This window comes from Amphibalanus amphitrite, unplaced genomic scaffold, assembly GCF_019059575.1.
Source record: "Amphibalanus amphitrite isolate SeventyFive unplaced genomic scaffold, NRLGWU_Aamphi_draft 000887F_arrow, whole genome shotgun sequence".
Taxonomy (NCBI): Eukaryota; Metazoa; Arthropoda; class Thecostraca; order Balanomorpha; family Balanidae; genus Amphibalanus; species Amphibalanus amphitrite.
This window is the reverse complement of record NW_024882381.1, coordinates 109267-134727: the sequence shown is the minus strand read 5'-3', so window position 1 is coordinate 134727 and position 25461 is coordinate 109267. Positions and strand designations below refer to the sequence as shown.

At 51.3% G+C, this 25461-nt stretch overlaps 4 protein-coding genes across 16 annotated transcripts in view; 3 read left to right on the top strand and 1 right to left on the bottom strand.

Moving 5' to 3' along the window:
* Positions 1-9389, top strand: part of LOC122367671 (peroxidase-like) — a 33769-nt gene extending 24380 nt beyond the window's left edge. For all 3 annotated transcript variants that reach the window (XM_043340989.1, XM_043340991.1, XM_043340988.1), the window contains 9 exons: positions 2394-2779; positions 3359-3473; positions 3698-4176; positions 4636-4783; positions 6440-6586; positions 7212-7398; positions 7618-7816; positions 8300-8405; positions 8630-9389. In XM_043340989.1, the coding sequence (XP_043196924.1) occupies positions 2394-2779; positions 3359-3473; positions 3698-4176; positions 4636-4783; positions 6440-6586; positions 7212-7398; positions 7618-7816; positions 8300-8405; positions 8630-8705 (1843 nt within the window). In that variant the 3' untranslated portion in view covers positions 8706-9389. The remainder of the gene's footprint in view (positions 1-2393; positions 2780-3358; positions 3474-3697; positions 4177-4635; positions 4784-6439; positions 6587-7211; positions 7399-7617; positions 7817-8299; positions 8406-8629) is intronic.
* Positions 9356-18003, bottom strand: LOC122367672 (ATPase ASNA1 homolog). Of its 11 annotated transcripts, none has more exons than XM_043340993.1 (8): positions 17980-18003; positions 15446-15579; positions 14880-15027; positions 14503-14654; positions 13036-13186; positions 11313-11420; positions 9883-10083; positions 9356-9627 (listed from the first exon to the last, which is right to left on the bottom strand). In XM_043340993.1, exons 2-8 carry the CDS (start codon positions 15556-15558, stop codon positions 9508-9510), a joined length of 993 nt encoding a protein of 330 aa, XP_043196928.1. In that variant the 5' UTR covers positions 15559-15579; positions 17980-18003; the 3' UTR covers positions 9356-9507. The 11 variants fall into 11 exon arrangements, with proteins under 11 accessions (XP_043196928.1, XP_043196931.1, XP_043196937.1 ...); XM_043340996.1 differs by lacking the exon at positions 17980-18003 and adding an exon at positions 17942-17967; XM_043341002.1 differs by lacking the exon at positions 17980-18003 and adding an exon at positions 17935-17950.
* Positions 18004-18298: 295 nt separating this feature from the next.
* LOC122367670 lies at positions 18299-21404 on the top strand. The gene is made up of 4 exons (XM_043340987.1): positions 18299-18839; positions 19235-19368; positions 19688-19814; positions 20253-21404. The coding sequence occupies exons 1-4, from the start codon at positions 18692-18694 to the stop codon at positions 21290-21292; spliced, it is 1449 nt and encodes a 482-aa protein (XP_043196922.1). The 5' UTR covers positions 18299-18691; the 3' UTR covers positions 21293-21404.
* Positions 21405-24093: 2689 nt separating this feature from the next.
* Positions 24094-25461, top strand: part of LOC122367673 — a 103245-nt gene continuing 101877 nt past the window's right edge. Inside the window, exon 1 of the mRNA XM_043341004.1 lies at positions 24094-24365. The gene's annotated coding sequence lies outside the window, so the exon portion shown is untranslated. The remainder of the gene's footprint in view (positions 24366-25461) is intronic.

The window sequence follows — 25461 nt, the reverse complement described above, 5'->3', positions numbered from 1 at the left end:
TTACCACGCCCCTATTTGTGGCTCAGCCTACGAAACAAGGCTGGCCCCAAGTTAAGTTAACGCAAGTATTTATCTTTGCTAAAACGAGCGTGTGCGCCATTACGAGACGCAGCGATTGGTACCCGATTTCAAGGTCCCAAGACAACCGGTGACCTTCGAGGCAGGTCAAGTGGCCCAAGGAGCGGGTTCGGTTTTTGGTAGGGGAGGATGGGGTAATTTGGCCGCTTTTTTAGGAAGCGCTGTAGCTCGAAATTGGCGACATACTTCTGCACTCTCTCAAGGCTGGCAGGTGTAGCATTCATTTTACTTTCTTATACAGCAAGCTGAAAATGATAGAGCAACTACTTATGCCTGAATTTTGTCGTTCTACAAAGGTCTGCAAAGCGGCTAAACTGCCCCGCTAGCAGGGTTATTTGACCGGTGGGGTAGAGCAATTTGGCCGGTGTTTATTTGAGGCCTGGATTTTATGTTACGGGCAAGTCAGATTCAGCGCTAGCTAATGACATGCGTGCTTTGCGCATTTTTAGGCTGACTGGATGTCGGACTTATCTTCGAATGATTTTGACTCGGGTCTTATTTCAGCATTTTCCTGCACAACTAAAAATGCGCTTCCTTAGCATACACTGCTAAATCAAACATTTGCATTTTATTTGTGGTGAGAAAAACGTTAACTTTTTATTCTAGTAAGGAAATAATCGACTAATTTCAATTAAAAAATTCTTAGCAATCAAAGAAAATTCTCAACTCAGTATCAAATCCTCACATCTCATAGGCCTCCGATGCCTGCAAACGAGTTGATAATAGTGTTTACTAGCTGGAGATGTGACTATCAGTTTGGTTTGAGCAGATCCGTAGCAATTTCGTCGTGCTGCTTTGCGCAGTGCCTTGATGAGCCCCTAGGAGACAGACTGTCCCGCAATGCCACCGCCAACGGCCATAAACCCAACCAGCTCGGTACGAAGACCTTATCATTACATATAGGTGGCGGAACCGGGAAGGGGGAGGGGGCACCGGGGCACCGTGCCCCCCTTGATTGTGCCATTTTAACATGAGCCCTATAGGTGTTGCATGGAAAGAATGGGCAGTGCCCCCCCCCCTTAATTGAAGGTGTTTCGCCGCTGCTGCTTATCAAGTCGGCCGTTCCAGCATAGCGATCCTGAGAGCACCGTCAAAGCTGTTCCACTAGCACCGGCAAAATTACCCGGCATTGCCACTCTGAAAAGTTTTGTCTACAAAGTAGTTATGGTTTTACGGAAATACATGAAATTACTCTTGAAAACGCTGAACATCCTAAGCAATGGGACCACAATGTCAAAATTTGTCTACAGCCCGAATTCTACATGCCACTGCCAGGCATATAATTTTTCGAAAGGAAGTAAAAGTTACCATTTTCTAATCAAATTATGTTTTACTGATTTTGAAAAAAAAAATACGAAGGGGAGATTTTTGAAAAAAAAAATCCACGCATTCCTCATTTTATGTTGACCGCAGTACAAGATACCTACGTTTAAGATTTTTTTAAACGTCGAAATATAAAACTAAACAATTTAATACGTTGTACGTATAAAATTGTCAATCAAATGAATACCGATGTGCTGAAAGCAGGAGGCCACGCCAGTATTTAGTTAAAATTGCCGTAAGCCAAGGTGCTTTATTTGGTTTCCATGGTTACTGACGCTATTACGCTTGCATTTCGCGAGCAGAGAAGCTGAAAAGTTGAAATAGATTCAACTTTTCAGCTTTCAAATCGCGCCGGTCTGATTTTGCTTGCGTTTCGCTCGCGTTTCGCTCGCGTTTTCCGAGCGGGATCCGGCGTGATTTCGCGGCGTAAAAGCGAGACGACCTGCGTGTTGGGAGCTGAAAATATGCCATGTATTGCAATGGGAGAAGCGAGACGCGATTTGCGAGCTTAAGAGCTGTGTTCCGGCCTAAGACTCCGCTCACTTCGCTCGCTCCGTAACCAATGATAAACAGATTAACGCGACGTAAGCCTATTTAACTTTTAGCATACAATAAGCTTGTCTGTCATGCACCACTGCACATCTCATTGTTATTGTGCTTTGTATATTGCATTCTGTTGAATAATGCATCAAGGACCACCACGACAGTTGCACCACTGTCTTTGGCCTTTGCACTGTTCTTTAAACAAAATAAATTAGTTCTCTATCGGCAAATTCATCGTGCCGGTTCTGTTTTGACTGGCTGGACTTGCGTTGCTTGTTGCGGGTATGCATGCACCGGACTGTTTATAAGAAACTCAAGACTCAAATTCAATGCTATGCAACAACTATTTACGATAATGCGACCGTATAAAACAAGCGCCTACTCTGCGTCACCGTGTCGCCCAAAGCACGCACCGCTCGCTCTGACCGCCCTCCCCTCCCCGCCGTCAGGTTCGGCCTGACCCCGGACCAAGGTGCGTTCGGCCTGCAGCAGTTCAGCGTGCTCAACACCATCATCAACCAGACCTGCGCCGCGCCGCCGCGCTGCAACCCCGGCTCGGTGTACCGCAGCGCCGACGGCAGCTGTAACAACCTCAACAACCCGGCCTGGGGCATGTCGCGCACGGCGCTGCAGCGCATCCTGGCGCCCGCCTACGAGAACGGCATCTTCACACCGCGCGTGGCGGCCGACGGAGGCGCGCTGCCCTCGGCGCGCGACGTCTCCAACCTGGCGACCGGCAGCACCAACGACCCGTACCCCGACCTGGCCATCTCGGTGATGACCTGGGGCCAGTTTCTGGACCACGACCTCTCCATCTCACCCATCTTCCGGCTCGGTGAGTGGTGACACGAACGAACGGTGCTCGGAAGAGAACGGCTGTTGTTTGAACAACTCACAAAGCCTACTGTATGCTCAGAGGTAAATGGTTATAGAGGGTTATGGGACGGTGTGGCGCTAAAAGAGTAGAGTGGCAGTCGGCAGAGGAAGAGAGGGGCAGTAGAAAGTGTGACGCCAGGGAAGGCTGTGGTACAAATGCTACGAGCGTGTTCGCGTCTCTGTGGTGCCGGATGCAACGGCTGATATGACTCTGATCTCTAAACATGCGACGTGCATGTTCGTGACAAGCATGATTCCTTTTCGGTCGTCACCGTTAGAGAGAGGGCCGAATATGGATACCATTCGCTAGATGTTATTCTTTAATTTCAAGGTCAATGCATGAAGGACTTTGTAACAAGTAAATATGTACACTTTTTGTTCCCTTTGTGGCGTTCATAAGGGTAAATGAAAAACAGTCGACATGAAAAAATTAGTTTACACCTGTTTCTATTACTGATATTGAGCATTGAGCAGCTGCAATTGAACCAGCGGGCCGCTGACGATATACGGCTGACGCAGCACCACTCTGATGTTACAGAGGGCAGCTCGGGTATCGAGTGCTGCACGGAGGAGGGCAAGGACCTGCCCGTCAGCCTGCGCCACCCACAGTGCTTCCCCATTCCGGTCTCCGAGTTCGACCCCTTCTACAGACAGTGAGTGTCCCGTACCTACTTCTTATACTTTTACTCCTCACCTCGTACAAACAACTGCACTTTCATCGCCGAGCTAATGTAAGCGTGATGCAGTTCGTTACTGGTATGCTGCATTCCATGAATGCGACATCCGATTTCCATCAGTGCCACCGAGTGGTATGTCATGGCCGCATACAGCATTCACCACCTCTGCCGACAGCTGACCACTGCTCCCCTTCTCCCAGGTTCGGCCGCACCTGCCTCAACTTTGTCCGCTCGCTGCCGGCGCCGCGGCCCGACTGTAACTTTGGGTACGCCGAGCAGATGAACGCGCTCACGCACTACATGGACGCGTCCATGATCTACGGCTCTGACGAGGAGCAGTCGCGCGGGCTGCGCGCCTTCCGCGGCGGCCTGCTGCTCAACTCACGGCCCGGCGCGCTGCCCGTCGAGACCGGCGAACTGGAGGAGTGCTTCGCCAAGGAGATCGGCGCCGAGTGCTACAAGGCCGGCGACGGCCGAGTCAACGAGAACCTGCCGCTGACGGTGATGCACACGGTGTGGATGCGCGAGCACAACCGTGTGGCGCGCGCCCTGGACGAGCAGGCGCGCCGCCTGTACGGCCAGCAGCTATCCGACGAACAGCTCTACCAGGAGGCGCGCCGCATCGTCACCGCCGAGTGGCAGCACATCAACTACAACGAGTGGCTGCCCATCGTGCTCGGTGGGTGACGCGACGCAAAGCGATGGGCAGTCTCACCAAGGGTGGTTTATGCCGTCCCGGTCCGCCATTTCGGTAAACAGGGGCGTGTCGTTTCCGCTTGCGTGTTCGGGTATTGGATTAAGCAGTACTTTTTCACCGGTGACACGCGACTCGCGCGTCACTCATTCATTCCACGCGCGCGTGCCCATTGTTCCCCCGGCACGCCCTAGCAAGTTGTTCAGCGATTGGACGCGACCGTTCCCATTACTGTCCCAAAAGATGTCCGAGCCGTCGTTTTCCTTCCAACCAGCTGTGACAGCGTACCGGCCGCGGGCGCGGTCGGCAGCTGCGGTCTGTAGTCGGGCGGCCCACTCCGGTCTCGCACGGTCGCGTGCCGCCGCGCCCGGTGCCCTCCGGCTGTAGGCGGGCGCACGTGCGACCCCTCCCCTCCCCTGGTCTGACGGTGTGCGCCACCCGCAGGCCGCCAGTTCATGGACGTGTACGACCTGAAACCCAAGACGAGCGGCTACTCGTTCGACTACCGGCCCGACATCAACCCGTCCATCAACAACGAGTTCAGCACGGCCGCCTTCCGGTTCGGCCACACGCTCGTCCAGAACCACGTCCAGTGAGTGATAACACCGTCCATAGCCACGCCCAGTGAGACAACCCCGTCCAGAACCACGTCCAGTGAGTAATAACACCGTCCAGAGCCACGCCCGGTGAGACAACCCCGTCCTGAACCATGTCTAGTGAGGGGACACATCAGTTTGAGCGATGGAGACATTATTATTACGTTAAATCATACGTTGATGTGGGAATGAGGGCACGCCGCACGTCACAGGCCGGTTCGCCTAAGAGCTTGACTTTTTTGTATGCAGCGAAAATTTGAAAAAGCAAGCCAGTGTGTCAAATCATTGATTTACCGTGTCATGACAGCATTACTAATTCGAAGTATCGTAACACGGTTGTCGGCAATCCTTTAGCAATGAGTTTTTCAGCCACGCAATAAAAACGGTCGTCCATATCACAATGCGGCTTTCAGTGGACAGATCGTGTTTCAAAACACCGATGATACCGGCTGACACCATGTGTATTGGACCCTCTTCACCAACCGCATTGACTGATGGTAAAAATTTGACCTGAGAGGCAGTCACCCATTACCAATATGTATAAGCACATGAATGCGTGTAATGACAGCGGCGACAGATGGTCGGCATTGGCCCATCTGCACGCCAGGTGGACTGCGAGAGAGTGAACTCATCCGAGGGTCCTGCAGAGCATGTCATCAGATGTAAAATTATCACGCAATAGTTATCGTTGAAATCGTTTTCTCCCAGGGCAGCCACAGCTCTCGGGTTCAAACCACGCTCGCCAATAGCGCGCATCCATCAGGGAACGGCGTCTTCACCTGGCACTATGCAAACCTGTGGTCAGAGTATGCAATATGATCAACTGAGCGTCAAGCTCACGGCTCGTTGAGCCTGGCCTGCCTTTCGCCCGGTGCGGCCGAGGTGCCTGTCACCACGGACCGACGGTAGCGGTCGGCAGTGACCGCAGTGGGGTACGGTCCAATTGACTGACTCCGGCCTCAGAGGAGCCCTTTCAGCGCGCCCGCCGCATCCATTAGTGGGTGCAGACACCCAGTGGTCGGCCTACCCCACGGGAAAACGGACGGACGGTGAAAGTGTGACCAGACGAGGTGCCAATGACTGGGATACTTCTGACCTGTCGCCGCCAACAGGCTGCCGGATTAGGTGCAATGCTGCTAAAAGGAGTCCTTAAACTTTAAACGCTATAATATGACGTTGTCACGGTTGTGAAACGGCATGGTGGGTATAGTTTAACTTTGTGGTCCGTTTTATAATCAAAGTAACTGGCTCGGACGTCGGGCAGATAAATTATTGGTGGCCGCCTCAGCCTTTTGACATTTGCCTTCCACCGTAGCCCGATAACTTGATGCTTATTTCATCAGATGTCTCTAGAATATTCTCAGTGCGCTTTACATCAAGCAGATAATCATCCTACGGTGAAGCTGACTAAAAACTGGAAAACTGCAAACCAGCCTGAGCGGTTTGTACCATATGACATCACTGAAGTGTGTCTGACACCACCGGACTGCGTGTCTTACGTCACTGAAAATAGCCAGTGACGTCACTATAGTGCGTATCTGCGTCACTAGGATACGTGTCTGACGTCACTGAACTGCGTGTGTGATGTTACCGGAGTACGTGTCTGATGTCACTGCCGCCCGTATCTGACGTGACTGCCGCCGTGCCCGCAGGCTGTTCCGCGACGCGCGGTCCCAGAGCGGCGCTCTACAGCTGCGAGATGTGCTCAACAACCCCAGTCTGCTGAACAGAGAGACGGGCATCCTGGAGTCGGTGGTGCGCGGCTTCTACCTGCAGCGCGCTCAGCGCTTCGACGAAAAGTGAGCGCCACAATCACTCCCCGAAATGCACGCTCCGGTGCGTTTCCTGTTGGAAATTCCATGACCATGTATGCTCTGCTCTGTTAGATAACACCGTAAATTCTGATGTAGTTTTGAGCGTGCTCCGAGCAGAACAAATCCACGATGTTCCATCTTGATAAGTTTAGTGTTACGTCGGTAACATGCGACTTAAATGCCGAGCGAGGTTTAAATGCTAAATACGTCTGGTGCAGAGGCCGAAGGCGAAAGTGAATGTGTAACGGGCTGTCGGCGTTCGCGCCGGACCTTGTCTCTGTTTGTGACGGACAACGGACCATCACTCTGAACGGATCACAGCTGTCAGGGACAAGGCGGTTCTGCTCGGCCGCTCCGTACCGCACCGGGCACGTATGGTGCAGTGTCCGGTTCTCCTTCTACATAAACATGAATGCATTTTTATCGCGCCTATAAACAGCCGTCACTGAACATGTCAACCATAAAAGCTGCTCGGAGTTTTCAGCCGGGCGAATGTTTGCTAGCTCAGTGTTGGCACAATTTACGTATGTTCGGGCGTCGACAGCCGACCTGATATCCCCGCGGCCCTCATGGCCCGCATCTCTCTCACCGCCGGCCGTTCCGTTTTCAGCGTCATCGACGACCTGAAGAACCACCTGTTCCAGCCGCCGGGCGGCCGCCAGGGCATGGACCTGGTGGCGCTGAACGTGCAGCGCGGCCGCGACCACGGCATCCCCTCCTACAACGAGATGAGGGAGAAGTGCGGCCTGCGCCGGGCCACCCGCTTCGAGGATCTCTACGGAGACCTGCCCAACGACGTGAGCACGGGCGCCAAGGTGCCGGGAACTGACGACTAATACTGAGCGGTTAAGAGGGGACTCCCAGTGTCTTGTCTCGGCCACCCTCTTCACTTGCAAGTGAATCAGTGGGGCTGAATAATTCATCGACCTGATCGCACCAGCCAGTAGTCAGTGTTGAGAACAGAACACACCAGACATGCACCCACTGACCCCTATAATGATCCCCGTCTACGGCAGGTGGTGGACCGGATGCGCTCCATCTACCGTTCGGTGGACGACATTGACCTGTTCCCGGCCGGCATCGCCGAGCGGCCCGTGCCCGGCGCGCTGCTCGGACACACCTTCCTCTGCATCGTCGGAGACCAGTTCGCCCGGCTCAAGAAGGGAGACAGGTTCTTCTACGACCTGGGCGGGCAGCCGCACTCCTTCACAGAGGGTGAGCGATCAGAGCACCGGCGGTGGGGTAGAGAACGCAAACCGGGGCCTCAAGACGGCCGTTCGACCCGTGCTTACACCCGGCCGCAGAGGCTCGGTCATTCAAGGACGAGAGCTCATTGGTAATGCAGCGATGCACTGTGAGTGACAACTGTTTTGCCACCCGAGTGGGACGGTTGCGGCTCGAATCTCATAATCCTTCGGCGAATGTGGCGCAGTTTGCATTGCCGAGCGCAGCGGCTTGGCGGCTCACATAAATCGGGACGGGCGCGGGGAATCCCTGGAATGACCGCGAGCTGATGGATGAAGTGACCGGACTATCAGGAATGGATGACAGCGAACCAGGGAACACCAAATGCGCCATTACTGTTCCGAATAGCGACGCACGAAGCGACAGTGCGATTCAATGCAAGGGGATCAAGCGTGACCGAGCGGGGTGAATCGAGGCTACCGAGTCACTGACACCACCCGTGTCCTTTCGCAGCGCAACTGTTTGAGATTCGCAAGACCAGCTGGGCGCGTATCATGTGTGACAACGTGCCGGGTCTGGCGGAGGTGCAGCCTCTGGCCTTCTACACGCCCAACTTCTAGTAAGTAGACGGCATACGCAGAGCCTACTGCGCTCAGGCTCGTAACTGGAATGGAGTGTGGAGCCCTGCACCGGTATATTGTGATAAAATTGAGGAATATCTGTGACGCAGGCTTTAACTCATTCCACAATGCAGTCAGGATAGTAAGAGAGAAATATCTCACCCGTGTTAAATCCTCTCCGCATTTCTCGCGCCCCCCGCTGACCGCCGCCCTCCCGTTTCAGTAACCAGCTGACGTCATGCAGTAGTTACGCGATCCCCAGCGTCGGGTTCGCGGCCTTCGCCAGCCCGCTGCAGTAGCCGGCCGACGGCCCGCCCAGCCCCCGTGGAGTGAGCCCTCAGAAGGCCCGGCCGGTCGGACGCACCGCCCCGCCCCGCCGGGAGCGACCGCCGCGGGCAGGGACCGGCGGCGGCGGCAGGAACAGCCCACTGCGCCACCGCCTGACGCTGCGAGCCGCTCCCGTCCGGCGTGTGACCGTGATCAGTGACCGGGCGGGCGGCCCACAGCCGGGCTCGGGCACTGGCCGGTCGGCTGCTCCTGCCGACAGCGGCGGGCGGAGCGTCTCACGACAGCGCGCCGCGCCGCGCCCATGGCCGACCGCGGACGGGGCCCAGAGACCGATGGCCACTAGTATTACCGCTGTAGTCGCGTCGTGTCCGCGGCGCCGAGACAGGGTTTGTATACGATTGACGAGTGGTGCCCAGCCCCCAGCGTGGGAGCATTCAGAGAGTTACCCCAAAACAGAGTTACTCCAACTTTTAAGAACCTTTTTTGTAAGTTATTGCTGCGGCTTGCGCCATTGTCCGTGTCATGTTGTTCGGGGAGGGGAGGGCTGACGGAGATCAGTGAAAGAAAATATAGAACGTCTATATAGAACAGCTGCCTTATCCACATGTGAATGAATCGAGAATGATATAGCATTTCGAGAGGCCGGGCCTCAAAATACCTGTTGACGTACGGTGAATATATTTGACAAGTGACAAGTTCCATACGTAGAGTACGGATGCGAATGTGATAACGCGCGGCGGAGGGGAGGTCGGCGCGCCCGGGGGAGCGGGCCGCGCCGACCGGACCGGACCCACCCGGTCAGGTCAGATCAGGTCACGGCTGGTAGGGCGCCAGTAGGTGCGCCGAGAAGTCGGTGACGGCAGGCACGCCGCGCACCTCGTGGTCCAGCAGCGGCAGCTTGGTCACGTGGAAGTCCTCGTACAGGTCGGCAATCTGACGGGGAGAACGCGCCGCGGTCAGGGCAGGGCAGGGACGGTGGTAACCAAACGGTCACAGCTGCAGATGCCACCCTAATTAACAGCTACTCTCCAATGTGAAGTAAAACCGATCCTTTTACAGTATATGGAAGCTGATTTTAACCAGGGTCACGACCGGCGGCAGGTCGCCCCCCCCCAGTCTCGCGGTCTCACCTGGTCCCCCCAGTCTCGCGGTCTCACCTGGTCCCCCCCCCCAGTCTCGCGGTCTCACCTGGTCCAGGTATTTCTGCTGGATCCGACACCGCGCCGCGCACATCCTGCACGGCCGCTCGCCGGGCTTCAGCATCAGTAGCTGGTTCACCACGATGTTGTGCGTGTCAATGCCGGTCTTGGTGAGCTCCTGGACTAGCCGTTCGGTCTCGTACAGCGAGAGGAACTCGGCGATACACACGCACACGAACGTGGTCTGGTCCTGCAGCAGCGTAGAGGGGAAATCGGTTAGCCTGCGCTTCCCACGCCTGGCGTCCCGGTGACTGACAGCCGCGCCGCCGCGGTGACCCCTGTCCGCGCGCGTCATCGGCAGACCGCTGAACAGTTCGAGCTCGTGACCGGCGCCGGCGTAACGCCGCCGACCGGGGACCGGTTACGACACCCGGTAACTAATGGTGGCCGGGTCACACCCATAACACGGCTGATGTCGTGAACATTACGGCAGATACGTGGGCCGCGGCGGGGCCGGCCGGCCGGCGGCGGGGTACGCCAAATACCGGGACACCGCCGGGCGGGCGGGGGCCACGGTGACCCGTTACGTCGTCCCAGAAAATGACCGGCTAGTGCCATACCGTGTTTTTAAGTGGTATCCGTGCCGTTAGTCAATGACTGGCCATGACCACAGTCGCCGCGAGAAACGAGGCTGATATAGTTCGTTTTTCTTAAGTTTGCCCCTCACTGTAAACGTCTTTTTGAACACAGCACGAGAATTGCTAGCTGAATTACTTAGAAAACTGGTTGGCGCACATTGATTTGACCAGATTTGACAGACGATCAATTTGATCAAATTTATTTACTATTTCACAGACTCGTAGCTCGTATTTGCCAATACCTACAGCCCCACAGGGATAGACGACTTCTCAGGAATTATGTGTGAACTAATAAATAAATTGCAGGGCGCTTAACATAACGTTAAATCGTCGGTGTTCAAAGCTTAATTTTGAAAATATTATTCATATCTACAATACAATGTGCGCCAACCAGTTTTCTCAGTAATTCAGCTAGTAATTCTCGTGCTGTGTTCAAAAAGACGTTTACAGTGAGGGGCAAACTTAAGAAAAACGAACTATAACATTTCAGACACGGCAACTGGCACAGAGAACTGAGTAAATGGCATGACTCGAAAACGGCACTGCTGACTAACAGCTTCGTCGCTAGATGGGTCAGTTTTATCTAGTCATTGCTATCTGATGGTTTTCCCCAGGTGTTAGCTAAACATACGGACTACAATCAGAATTCAACAGCGTCTGGCTACCAATGACACACCAACATACAACATCAAACAGACGGCGAATGACACTAATCTCGCTCACAAACTACAGAAATAACACCGACATTATTATCGATGCATCTCAATTCATTTAAGTCCTATGTCAAAAATCGCGGCCACTCCCGCACCAAAGAGGAGATGCCAGGTAGTGTGTAACTCACGGGGTTGCGGAACTGCTCGTTGACCTGCTGGATGATGGGCAACATGTTCTCGAGCCGCGCCGACATGTCATCCGGGTTGAAGTCGGAGAGGCCCAGTAAGCTGCCCATCTGGTGGAGGGGGGGGGGGGGGGGATGGCACGGTCAGTCTGAGAGGCCCAGTAAGCTGCCCATCTGGTGGAGGGGGGGGGGGGGATACAGTCAGCTCTCCGTCAGTTCCCGCGTTACCACTGCCGACCCGAGCAGCTGGCCCGGCGACCGGGGTCCCGTCGGAGTGGATTCACCACGAGGAAGTCCAGGGAGACAGGAAAACAGCCGGCGAACCGACCGTTAGGTACCGGCCAGCAGAATCGCCCAGGAAAACGGGCCGGCAGCGGATCACAGGCGCGCGGTCAGAGCCGCTCAGAGCCAGCGCCAGCCGCCGCCGTCATCCTACCTTCTAGTCAGTTTGTGTAATTATTTGTCGCAGAAATAACTACCTACATCAAATAACATCATGCTACCCACCTATGTTCCCAGAAGACAGTACCGTAAGGTGGGGCTATTTGAGACAGTGGGGCTATTTGAGACAGTATTTAAAATTGCTATAAAACAAAAACCGATTACAATTTATCCTTAATTTTTTTTGCTCAGGCGATTTACTGCTCGATTCCACACCTCCCTGAGCAAAAACATCGCACAAAAATCTAACGATCTTCATTTTATAGCGATTTTAAATACTGTCTCAAATAGCCCCACTGTCTCAAATAGCCCCACTTTACGGTATTCACTTTTTTAAAATGAGGATCCCTTTGCGTACTCAGTGGTATATTGGACCTTTACTGACCTTATGTCGATTTTTCCCAACGCGCGTTTAACATAAAAAGGTAAAAAACAGGATGGTAATCATAAAACGTGTGTTGACGCTGGCAGGAGGGAAACATTACGATTGAAGTTACCAGGAAAGAAATATGTGCAATTAAAATCATAGACAACGCTTTCTAAAATAAGTCTCGAAAATCATTTGAACCAATTTAACTAAGAGAATGTTTGGAATGGATGTGTGATTAAATAAAGAGCCAGCCGAACGAATGAGCAAATGAATGAATGAATGAGTGAGTGAGTGAATGAATGAATGAATGAATGAATGAATGAATGAATGAATGAATGAATGACAGTATCAAATACTTTTACGTAGCATACATGCCTAGCAACAGTGCCTGATGTACACATATTTATAACTTAGGTGTTTGATATTTATAAGTTATATCAAAGTTATAAATATGTACACATATTTATAACTCTCACACATATTTATAACACAAAATTGAGATCACGTCCGAAGGCACGAGAAGACAAGACGCCAATCGGGAGGAATATGCCCCAGTGCTGACATCTGGACCACCTGTGATACGTCTGTACAGAGGGTATGTATGTGCGAACACTGCAGTACAGGCGAATATCCATGGTAATCCGATTTCATAGGACACACCTCAACATGCTATTTACAACACAGCTCAATTAGCAACCCGCTTGATCGTGAAAAAAAAAACAAGAAAACATGAAACGACATAACAACCTGCCATGCAGACTTCCTTGAACAGAGTCCGGGCAAAACAAACGCACCAACACAAAACACTTCCAAACAGAGGTTGTTCACCACGTACCTAGACAGACTCCAGTCCCCTCCTGTTGGCTTTACCAGTGCTCTCTAATACAGACCAGTAGGCTCATTGGGCGGCCGTACCTGGGTGACGAAGGGGCTGATTTGGTTTTTGAGCCGGAGCAGTTTGCCGAGTCCCTTTTCGACCACCTGTGGGAAGCTGAGCAGGCGCAGCGTGTGCCCGGTCGGCGCAGTGTCGAACACCACCACCGAGAAGTTCATGTTTTTCACCAGCCTGCCGGGAGGAGAAGCGACGTCAGACAGGCAGCATGAACCGACATCGGGCGATCGGATGACATGGCAGAGCCCCCCGGTCACAGGAAGTGACGTTAGGTGGGTGCTGACAACAAACTCATAGGACGAAATGTGATTCTTCAACAGAGCAGGCTCCGAAGAAATGGTAGAAGTTCTTGCTAGAAAAATTGCCGCCACATTTACAACGACGAAATACGTTTCAGATAATGGTAACATAGACAAATTCGAAAGGGCTAGGTGATCAAAATATAATTGGTTGAGTTGTCGAAAACAACTCCAGTTACGACACATGTTAAGATAGAAACAGGAAAAAGAACCTAAGCACTCCCTCAAATGAGAATACAATGTGGTCCGAGACAGTTTTTGTGGGCAGGTAAACAAAGAACAAGACCACAGCATTAAAACCCCACGACAAAAATACGCATACAGCCACCACGGGAACGGGTACAGTGTCCGAGAAGCTCTAGCTCTCAGGTAAACGGACGCAAGACGTTCGTGTAAAGATGACATCAATCGAATGCCAAATTTACAGGAACCGCATTGTTTATTCTTGGCACGGAAATGACCCGGCAAACCACGCACCATGACTGGTCTGTAAAAAAAAAACACACAATTCGTCAACTCCGCTCCATCCCCAAACATTATGCAACAACTGTTGCCTGGAAGCAAACAGTGTGATCGCTGCAGAAAAACGCAAAAAGACAAAGCCCCATTGGAAACACAATCTGCCAGGCGTGACGAGCGTGAGCTTCTCGGGTAAAATGCGCGACCGAGTAGGCGGCTATTAACGAGGACAGTCCGGACTGACTGAAATGGAACGTCACTGGGACACACACAAAAATCGACCGAAAAAGTGCGAACTCAGGCGGATACATTGCGCCAGCCAGCAGACACCAAAAAGTATCGGTGACATATGGTAAACCAGGGTAATTCATAACTGCTGCACAAACACGAAAAATTAGTCCTTCAGCCGGTACGATCCGGTGCAACACATATCAAAATATTACACAAAATAACACAGAATATTACATCCGTTTCTCATATTTCAATTGTATCCTAGCACCCAACCTACCATACTGGAACAAGAAAAACTCCTGGGAGTAAGTCAGATGACGGAAATCCGAGTCCTCCAAGATGAAGGAAATTATGAAAAGATCTGATAAGTAATGATCATGGTGACTTTCATGGTTTCAACTCTCGCGTACAAACTACTTTTGTTTTACTAGATCGAACACAGCACACAGTCAGATCACTCTCTTTTTGCCCCTGTGTCTGAGTTCGGTAATCGGTACTCACTTCATGACCTCTGTGTAGCTCATGGCCTCGTCGATGCCGGGAAAGGCCGACAGCAGCTCCTGCATCATCGACTTCCCAGCGCGCATGGCCTCCGACTCGCCCTCAAAGTACTCGTCGGGCAGCTCGTTAAAGCCGGCGTTCGGGTCAATCTCCTGCCGGAGGTGGGTGGGGGCCGTGAGAGGACGGCGCAGGAAGACGTGCGTAAAACCATCTCAAGTTAGGTCACAAGCAGAATGCCAAATTTCTATACCGCAGTGTTGCGCGGTATGATCGACGTTACCTACCTTTGTACTATTACAGATTACTTGACTTAATCGTGTCTTTCAATATATCCTTTTTAGCAGAGAAAAATGATTCTTGAATAGACATTTGCTTACCATGGCTGATAGATTGTCAAATCCATTGACTTTGGTAGGTACTTTGGTGAATTTTTGGTTGAAAGCGTCTGATATGTTGTGAGCTGGATCAGTGGAGATGATGAGAACACTCTCCCGCACCTTGGCCAGCTGCACAGCCAAGCTGCAACTGAAACGGAATGGAGTGAGACGCATTAAGTCTCAATTAGGACCACAAACCTCCAATCCCATCACTTCTAGGTCTAGATCGTTGCACATGCTAGTCAGCATTATCCTCTGCTGTATTCCGAGTTTGAACTCTGTATGACATCCCCAGTTTGATCCCATAGATCCCAAAGACCCTAGTTTAATTTCCATTATTCTCCAAATGGAATCACTTTTCAAATTCCTTGCCACTGAGGCAGAATGCATCCCTACACTGCTATACTAACTTATGACACATTAGTCAGTAACACACAAAGTCATGACATACCTACACATGATACTGCAGCATTATGTAAAATTAGCACTGCTTTGTCTTAGTAGGCATACTAATAGGTAGGTACCATTAGGAGGCAGGAGCCACCACATAACTTTATAAAACATACCTGGTAGTTGTTTTACCAACTCCACCTTTTCCTCCCACAAAAATCCATTTCAATGACTTCTGATCAATTATATTCTTAACTGTTGGATCCAGAGGTTCAAATTCTTCATCCATATTATCAAACTAAATCAAATTCTGAAAAAAGAATAAGGTAAAAGCTAAACCATGACTTGGGCATAGGTACACAAACTTCATAACATACCTAATATTCACAAATCAACAAAATTATCTAGGTAAGAAAAAAACGTATGTTGTTTTCAGGAACATATTTCTTCTGACATCCAAAAGATAAAGAAGGCAAGAATTAGTATAATATTACTTGCAGTCTCCCAGTCAAAACAAACAAAGGATGTTGTGAGATTAACATCATTTGCCTTTAAGCAGGTGGGCATCTTTGGATGTACCAGCAGTGCCTACTAGAATTTGGAATAAATGAGCACTGGCAGATCCAAGGGGCATGAGATGCAAGACCTACAAACTGGACAGAGAACACACTACTTACAAATAAAAACAGATTATGAAAACAACTGCAAGGTCCTTCCAAACAACTTGTTCCAACAGAAATTGGCTATAAATTGCAGATAAATGAATAAAGAAGCAAAAGCTGAAATAATAAAAGCAGCCTTAGAAAAAATATATAGGAAATATTGAGTACCTATGAACTATGAGATCCCAACAGAATCTTATCAGCATCCACTAGGCTCTAGCTAAGTCAATATATTGAATAAGGGGAAAACATTTTTCTTCTTTTTTTTTGGACTTAGTCTTTTCATAGGAGGTATATTAAACATCAAATAGCTAGGAATTTAATTAACTGCATTTTTTTTTTGGGGGGGGGGGAGTAAAATTAGCTAGCTGCACTCCAGGATATTGCTCAGGTAAACATCAAAATTAGTATATTGCTTCCATTCCAATGCATGAAGATGATTGGATAGAATTTGATAGGCATTAGAGTGGATGAGTTTGAAATTTGATTTTATTGTTTTTATATGAAGTTATTCCATTGAGTTTGCATGGCTGTAGAGTGTAGACATTATTATCTAATATTGATGCAAAATGATTATTCTAAATTGAAATATTGGATTCTATTGTTATATCATTTTCATTGCGCAATATAAATGAGGAAAATGCTCAGTTAGGCTATCACAATTCACTAATCAATATTGCAAAATACTGCAGTTTCTACTTGATCTTGTCTGTGAGGAGGCACTCATCAGGTGCCCAGTATTTACAATTTAATTATGGTGTGAGGCACATTTGGAGTGAAATAGGGTAGACAATAACATGTTCCCATATTTCACTGATGTGCTGTCACATGGTTGACAAATAAAATCATGTAGGTACAGAAGGCGCAATGAGTTACCCAGGAATTACAAAATTCCTATACAATGCATTTTTACATGTCATAAGTGTATATAACTCTATTTCCAAATTGTGTAATAAATGATAGGTTTGCTGTTCAATGTATGCCAACTGTCAATTTTCTTGCCAATTGTATAGTGCCAACTGCCAAGCCAATATAGTGGCTAATATCTTTAACCAGGTTGGTGTAGGTTGATGTGGCCTGTGAATGTCACTTCTGCTGATGTGGCTTGAGAAATCTGTACACTTTCCATTCAGATATCTGCTTGCAATGCAAGGCTGATTATTAAGGCTGATATAGATATCAGGGCTGCTTCAGACAATCAGAATCAGTCGGTATCAGTAAGCATAAAGGCTGAAACAGACTCTTTCCGCGTTCAGGAAATCGCATGCCAGAGCCTATTCAAATACATTGTAATTCTTCTCGAATCAATCGCTTGCAGGAGGTGCGTGCGATTGATGTGAGCATGCTTCCATCTATTTACATTGTAATTCTTCTCGAATCAATCGCTTGCGGGAGGTGTGTGCGATCGATGTGAGCGTGCTTCCATGTATTTGAATAGGCTCTTGCATGCGATTTCCTGACTGCGGGAAGAGTCTGTTTCAGGCTTAAGGCAGATCCATAGCACAAGCTGGCATGCTATGGTGTGGAAAAAATGCTTGCTCATGCTATGTCTGCCTTACCGACTGATACCAAAAGTGGAAAATAGGTATACTTCCTTTAAAAAAGGGCCTTTTCAAACCATTATATTCAGCTAGTAGATACATTGACATATCCAAGAAAGACAGAAGTGCGCAAACATTTAGGCAGATGATTTGAAGCATCATTTTGGATAGCCTTGAAAAAGGCTAAAAAAAGACATTCTATCAAAACACATGTTGATGCATAACCAATTAAAAAATAGGCATAATTAAAAAATAATTATATTTCCCATTGTTTATCCCATATTGATCCACAGTAGCGCAACAGATATGACACTAGCACAAAATTATAATTTGAAAAATTATTGTACATGGTAATTAATAATATTAGAAAACCACACAACATATGAGTATGACACTAACAAAAAGTTCAACGAAATCCTTTAGATAAAAATGAATGATATTATGAGATAATAGGAGCCAAACGAGCCACCAATGAAGCCTTCCCTAGCGACATTCATTTTTATTTACTTGAAGTTGATTCGTCAGATTACGATGTTTTATGACGTCATATTTTTATACGGAAATTCAATTACAATAAAAATGAAAACTTTTTGTCACATATGCGCGGCGTACGCCTCAAAAGCGTAGATGCTGCTACTAAAATAAATAGTTGCTTGTGTATGTTTCATTGAACCATGTAATTCAATGACATAAAAAAGTTATTTTTGGAAATGTTGACCAAAATAAGCCAAAAAAGTCACAGTTTACACACTTCTTAAAATCTGTCACCTGCTTTCTTGCTCTCTCAACTCTCAAGCTGCTCACCACCTGAGGGTCAGGTGGTCCCAGCCCCAGCGACGGTCATCCCGCGGCGGCCGGACGGCTCACAGCCGCTGACAGCGGGTCATTGACCGTGGCTCAGGCCCGCGGAGATGAGGAGAATAGAGCGGGAAGCTGGCTGGCTGGGAGGCACGGGACGGGAGGCACGCCGGCCAGTGAGGGTCGGCCAGATCAGTGGCCAGTGAGGGTCGGCCAGATCAGTGTGGTGGTATGGCGTGCTGTGCCGTGTCTGTGCTGTGAGCCGCTATACTGTAGCTCTGGAGGTGGTCGGTCAAAGTGTGGCTGTGTGGAAAGTGAGTCGCTGTGTGTTGCGGGCTGCGGTACGTGTGTTCCGATGGAGTGACTGGGTTGAGTCGGTAGTCCTTTATGGAGGAGGCTGGCGACGGTCGCCGGCGCCCCCATGAAGCGCCCCAGCCTGGTGCGGGTGGTGCCGGCCGCTCTGGCGCTGGTGCTGGTGCTGTTTGTCGCCTACGGCCACTGGGAGAGAGTCACCTCTGACCTGAGCCCGCCGGAAGCGGCCAACATCTCCCGACTACAGCGCAAGCTCGGTATGTGTCACATGGCTGTTACCTAGTACTTATCAATACCTACGTTGGCCAGTGCTAGCCGACCCGTGGAATGTGGATCGCGGGCACTATAGGCCACTAGGCTGACACACCAGTCAGTTTGAATGGTCTATACCGGTCCGTTTACCGTATCTGACACACTAGTCCCTTTATCTGACACACCAATCCGTTTTGCTGGTCTACCCGAGCGGTCCGTTTATCTGACACCAGTGCGTTAATCTGACACGCCGGGCTGCTCAGCTGACACACTGCACCGGTCCGTTTTACTAGTCCACCAGTCCGTTTATCTGACGCACCGGTCCGTTTTGCTGGTCCACCGGTCTATCTAGCTGCCTTGCCCACCATTCCGTTCATCTGACACACCGTTCCGTTTTCAGCCGACCTGCGGGAGCTGGGCTGCTCGATACAGGGCCGCTTCATTCAGCTGGGGGAGCGGTCGTCGGAGCCGTACGGGACGATCACGGCCGGCCGACCGGAGGCCTGTCTCAGCTGCCTGTGCTCGGTGAAAACGGTACGTCAGTCGTTGTCAGAGTCAGCCTCACCGGGCACCATGAGAGTGTACTTAATCAGCTACGGGAGGAGGAACAGCGAGGTTATGCAATTAGCGCAAGATCGTAATAAGCATCGCAGCTTACGCATTACGCATGCATCGAAAATAGCTCTTTTTTTAAGTGAACACGAATTGCCTTTCCCGTTTGTTGTTAAGTGTCGTCTGGTTTTCGATGCGATACGTATGTTACGATGACGATTCGTTTGAACAAATGAGCGTTTGTTTATCGACCCCGTTAGGCGTTGTCCCGTCCCTCACCGGCGTCACCCGTCTGTCGCAGAGCGATGTGGAGCCGGAGCCCGACTGTGTCATCACCGAGTGTCCGACTCACGTCTGCGACCGGAAGCACCCGCACTCGTACGAGCCCGACCACCCGTGCTGCGCCATCTGTAACACGACGGAGCCAGGTAACACCGCAACTCCGGTAACACCTTTAGATGCCCGTAAATGCCTTTATTACCATCCATGCATTACGTTATCTGCAGAACGATCTGAACGAACATACGATTTTGTGTGCAGTAGCGGCCATTTTATACCGTCACGAGGTTTACAATAACCAGTAGCACAATAACCAGTCAAAAATTGCTTTTAAATTAACAAAAATGAATGGGTGATTTGACGTGGTTAAGTTTCACCAAAAGCAACACTGCCAGGACAGGCAGTCTGCAGTCGAGGTATGTACGTACCAGACTGACTGGACCAGCCGATCCGTCTGTCTTCCCACAGCCCGGGAGGCCCAGAGGTTCCCGGTCTGAGGAGGCTGGGCGTGCCGTCTCTCTGTCGTTACAGAGCCGCTGGTCGAGGTGCCGGTCTCAGTCTGTGGAGGCTAACCGACCCGTCTGTAGTTTCAGAGCCGACTGCCGAGCCGGCGCGCTCCCGGGACCCCGCCATCCCGCTGACGCGGGCCGTGTACGAGCCGCAGCTGCTGCACGAGCCGGCGGCGGTGTGCGCGCCCTCGGCCGGCGGCGGCGGCCCACTGGCGCTGCTCGGCGTCACCTCCCGGCCGCGGGCCGCCGAGCGGCGCGCCCTGTTCCGCCGGCTGTACGGGGCCCAGCTGGCCGCCGCCCGCATCCGCTACGTGTTCGTGCTGGGCCGCGAGGAGCGCGTGGAGCGCGCGCTGAACCAGCTGCTGGCAGACGAGGAGGAGTACGAGGACTACATGCCCGAGGAGCTGACGCCCGACGAGCTGGCCGAGGAGGCGCGCCAGTTCGCCGACCGACAGGCGGCCGTGGACGCCGAGTCAGCCCGCCACGGCGACATCCTGCAGAGCCGCGCCGCCGAGCACTACAACCACCTGAGTCTGAAGACGCTGGCGCTGCTCGAGTTCGCCGGCCGCCACTGCCGGCGCGCCGCGTTCGTCATCAAGACGGACGATGACGTGCTGGTGACGGTGCGCCGTCTGGCGGCGGAGGTGGCGGCGCGGGCCGGCCAGGCGCACCGGCCCTCCATCCACGGCCTCCTCTGCGTCGACTGTGCGCCGTACCGCGGCCGCCTGCTGGCCTGGCGCAGCTCGCACCGCGAGTGGCCGTGGGACCGGTACCCGGCGTTCGTCACCGGGCCCGGCTACCTGGTGTCGGCCGGCGCCGTGCAGCCGCTGCTGGCGCGCGCCCTCGACACGCCCTACCACCACCTGGAGGACGTCTTCCTCACCGGTATCGTGGCAGAGGCGGCCGGCGTGGAGCGCCACGACTGGGCCGCACAGTGCATCAACCGAGTGCGCGGCGGCGACCTGTGCTCGCTGGCCCACTGTGCGCTCAGCCACGCCGACCAGTACAAGGACGGCGGACGCAGGATGGAACTGTTCGGGTACGCCACACGTCGGTTTGACGTGGATAGGCTCTGTGAAGCCAACGTGACCACGGCGACCACATCGCCAGAGCTGTGATCACTATATTGTATCTGTTGCCAAGGTGTGTATATTAAAGTTTTGGCCGACAAAATGAGCCGACATGCGAGAGTTTTATGAAGCGGCATGTGTAACTCCGATAAGACGTGCGAAGACTGGCGACCATTTTTGGCTCCTTTTTGACCCCACATTTTCACGAACGCGTTTCGACAGCAGGTTCGCCGTTGCACTGACTGCACTGTCATGCAGCGGTGTTCCAATTGTAAGTTCCAATTGTAAGTTGTACTACATACCATTCTATATTCGCTATCAACACTAGGTCCTGTCGGCAAATTAGCTTGTCTGTGAGCGACACACACTTAGCGTAGGACGCACGGCCGCCGCACAGTGCAGACTCCTATGCCGGCGTCCCGGGTCGCTAGGTCACCGTCGGGAGACCCAACACATTTTCCGTCACATTTTCTTGACGTCAGCATCATCTCCCTCAAACACTGCGTGCTGAACAGCAGACACAGATGTCAATGGCTGACCTGGCCTGAGTCAATGGATGGCTGCCGGTTCTAATGGTACGTGACAAGGACTGAGCGTCCGCCGGCTGACAACTGAACCGTACGAATAGACGAATCAATTCCCCTGAAACGCAACGCATGCTGATTGATAACACCAAAAATCATAAATCCATTATCCGTTTAAATCATGCTTAAAACTAGTCGATGCTCGTGATAATCGGGGACACATTACAAAAATTGTCCTCAAAACGTTTTTAATTATTAAGTTGTCGGTACAATCAATATGAACGTTGCATTGCTTTGACTCATTTCTGCCATCTCTGATCTCGCTGATTTCAAAAGCCATCCTGACGTTAGGTCATTTACATAATGTGCATAAATAATTTCAGACGGCGTTGGGAATGCCTTACAACGATTAAATTGTACGCCGAGGCCTGGGTTGCACTGACTGAAATGGATGAGCATTTACATATATGAGCATTAGGTAGGTATGACCAGTAAAACGCCTTTTGGGCGAAGAACGAGCGAGCGAGATAGTGAGCCCTGCACGTGCGGAAAGGCGAGAGGGTACTTCTAACGGGCTTGTGCAAAGCACCCTTCTAACCGGTCGCTAGCGGTGTGCCAAATTTGAACGCAATCGGCCCAGCCGTTCCTGAGATCTGGAAGCGGCATTCTGCACGTGCGCACGTGCAAACGGGGTCCACTCTGACTTTTGCACGGCACCCTACTAACTGGTCCCCAACCGTGTACCAAATTTGAGCACAATCGGCCCAGCCGTTCTCGAGATCTGGGAGCGCCCCCTGCACGTGCGCACGTGCAGTAGCACCCTAACCGCAACATATGGGAATTCATTGCCTGGTGGGTGCCTGCCTGTATGCCAAGCTTCAGCGAAATCGCCCCAGTAATTACCGAGTTATTGAAATGGGAACAAATTTAGCACCTCTTCTTTCTGCATTTTTCACGTGCAGTGGGGGTCACTCACATAGATCAAGAGTATCCGACCTTTGGTAGAAGGGATGCAGCTACCCTACAAAAATTACCGCAAGACAATCGCCCAAGCGGCTGCTGAGATATGGGCCTCTCAAAATCACTACTTTTGCAAAACAGCTTGAACACCCTTGACTTTTCACGTGGCACGTGCCACGACGGTCATTGAGATGTATCAAAAGTAGTCAATTACGGGGTAGAAGGGATGGGGCTACCCAGCAAAAAAGACCGCAGGCCAATCGGTCCAGCGGTTGCTGAGATATAAGCCTCTCAAAAGCGTTACAGGCCGGGCCGGGCCGGGCCGCTCATACTGAGATTTTTCCGTTATATTGAAAAAGACTCGCTTCGCTCGCTGCGCTCGCTCGCTCGTAATTACGAGCGAGCGAGCGCAGCGAGCGAAGCGAGTGTAGCTGCATCCCTTCTACCAAAGGTCGGATACTCTTGATCTATGTGAGTGACCCCCACTGCACGTGCAAAATAAAAAATAAGAGGTGCCAAATTTGTTCCCATTTCAGTAACTCGGTAATTACTGGGGCGATTTCGCTGAAACTTGGCATACAGGTAGGCACCCACCAGGCAATGCATTCCCATGTGTTGCGGTTAGGGTGCTACTGCACGTGCGCACGTGCAGGGGGCGTTTCCAGATCTCGAGAACGGCTGGGCCGATTGCGCTCAAATTTGGTACACGGTTGGGGACCGGTTAGTAGGGTGCCGTGCAGAAGTCATTTTGGACCCCGTTTGCACGTGCGCACGAGCAGAATGCCGCTTCTAGATCTCAGGAACGGCTGGGCCGATTGCGCTCAAATTTGGCACACCGCCAGCGACCGGTTAGAAGGGAAGTACAAGTCCGTGGAAGTACCCTCTCGCCCTTCCGCACGTGCAGGGCTCACTATCTCGCTCGCTCGTTCTTCGCCCAAAAGGCGTTTTACTGGTAAGTTATGAGCGAAAACAGCTGAACTGGGATTCCCATTCATGCGTTGCTTCAAGGCCACGATGCATCTTCTTTCTGTTAGCATTCCTGTTTTTGCTGCGTCTTCATGTTACCCTGTTTGTTGACTAGTCAGCGCCCCTACCCCGCCTCAGGCACAATGAGAGATCACGCTCACCTTCCCCCTCAGCGCCAAGTGTGCCCCATCTACTCCCCCCTCCCCCCGCCTGAGGTACAGCTGGGCGATCCACGCTTTTTCGTCGACTCGTAATCGCCGCTTACTAACGGCCCATCTGCTGAGTGCGGCGCGGTGCAGGCCGGGCCGGCGGCCAACGCTCCCCGACCGCCGGCGGTGGCCCGGGGCGAGCCTGCGCGCGGCGGCGGTGACTCGTCGGCTCCTGCGGCGGCGGGTCGCCAGTAGCGCCTCGGGCGGTGCTCGGAGGGGTGTGTGGTGCTCGCGGAGCGGTCCTGGTGCGGCGCGGGGCGGTAATGTGATGCCGGGGGCTGGCGACCGACTAGTAACGCTGAGCCGTGCGGCGGGCTGTGAGGACGAGCGGTCTCACTGGAAAAGGGCCGGTGCAGAGAGGAGCTGATGGCGCCGCTCCAGCGGTGAACGGCGGTGGCCACGGGCAGGGTTTTACCGCCGATGACAGAGTGGCGCACAGACCGACACGTAGCAGGCAGCCAGGTAAGAGGCACGCACCAAAATTGAAGTGGCCTGCTTCACAAGTCGGATGCTTTCCACTTGTGTCGACTGTCGGGCGTCGTGGCCTCGCAACTCAGAGCTTCAGTAGCCACTTGTTATTAAAGGGACTATCCTACCTTTAACATGGGGTTTGCGTTGAGATAGCCAAGTTTGCGGCGAGGTTCAGAAACCACTATCTATCTAGGTTGCAACCCCCGCGGCCTCTTGGTGTTGAAGAAATTCATTCCCTTCATTTGAAAATGGGCCTTGTGCAAGGCCCTATCTTCAACATGGAGCGACCGTTAGTGTTACGTCACCTCGTTTAGTCATTCTGATTTAAATGGGTTTGTTCGTTGAAAAATCGCTTAAAACTTGGTCTGAACTTTGTTGTGGTGCCCAGAGAGTAAAAAGAATCAGCTTTATGACAGTAATGTGGCCTGGGGAAGGAGGTAATTTTGGGCTGTGACGTCACATATTTGAAAGTTTGTGTTTGGAATATGGGAAGCCTAAGATGTTTTATGAAAAATAAATGCCAGAACCGTGTTCCTGGTCATCCAATCTATAAAGTCGGGCACAATTTAACTGGTTTTAACAACATTTTAGAAGGTGGGATAGTCCCTTTAATATCGAATATGTATACTGTTCACAAACCAATTTACAGATCCCGGAAGAGTTGTGGGATGGGGAGATCAAAGCCGTTTTCACGACGAGCTGTCTGGCGAATGCACCTAATTTGACCAAATCTGCGTGAAAGCTCTTTTACAAGAAATGTCATTATATGAACTTATTTCAGTGTTTTAATCGAAAATAAGGTCTGATAATTTGAAAAATGAGGTCTATAAGCATCTGTGCAACCCAAACTGACGAACTTTTACTAACTAAAATGACCCAATTTGACCACATCTACACCAAATCTGCACCTAATCTGCACCAAATGTGTATCTACCAGATGACCGTCGTAAAAACGACTAAAGTATATCTTTTCTGTTTTCAACTACGATAAAGTTACATGAAATCGTTAGTCGAGTATCGGACATCCCACATTGAAAGGTTATAAAAATATGCATATGCCTACTACCATGACTCACGAGAAACGTTT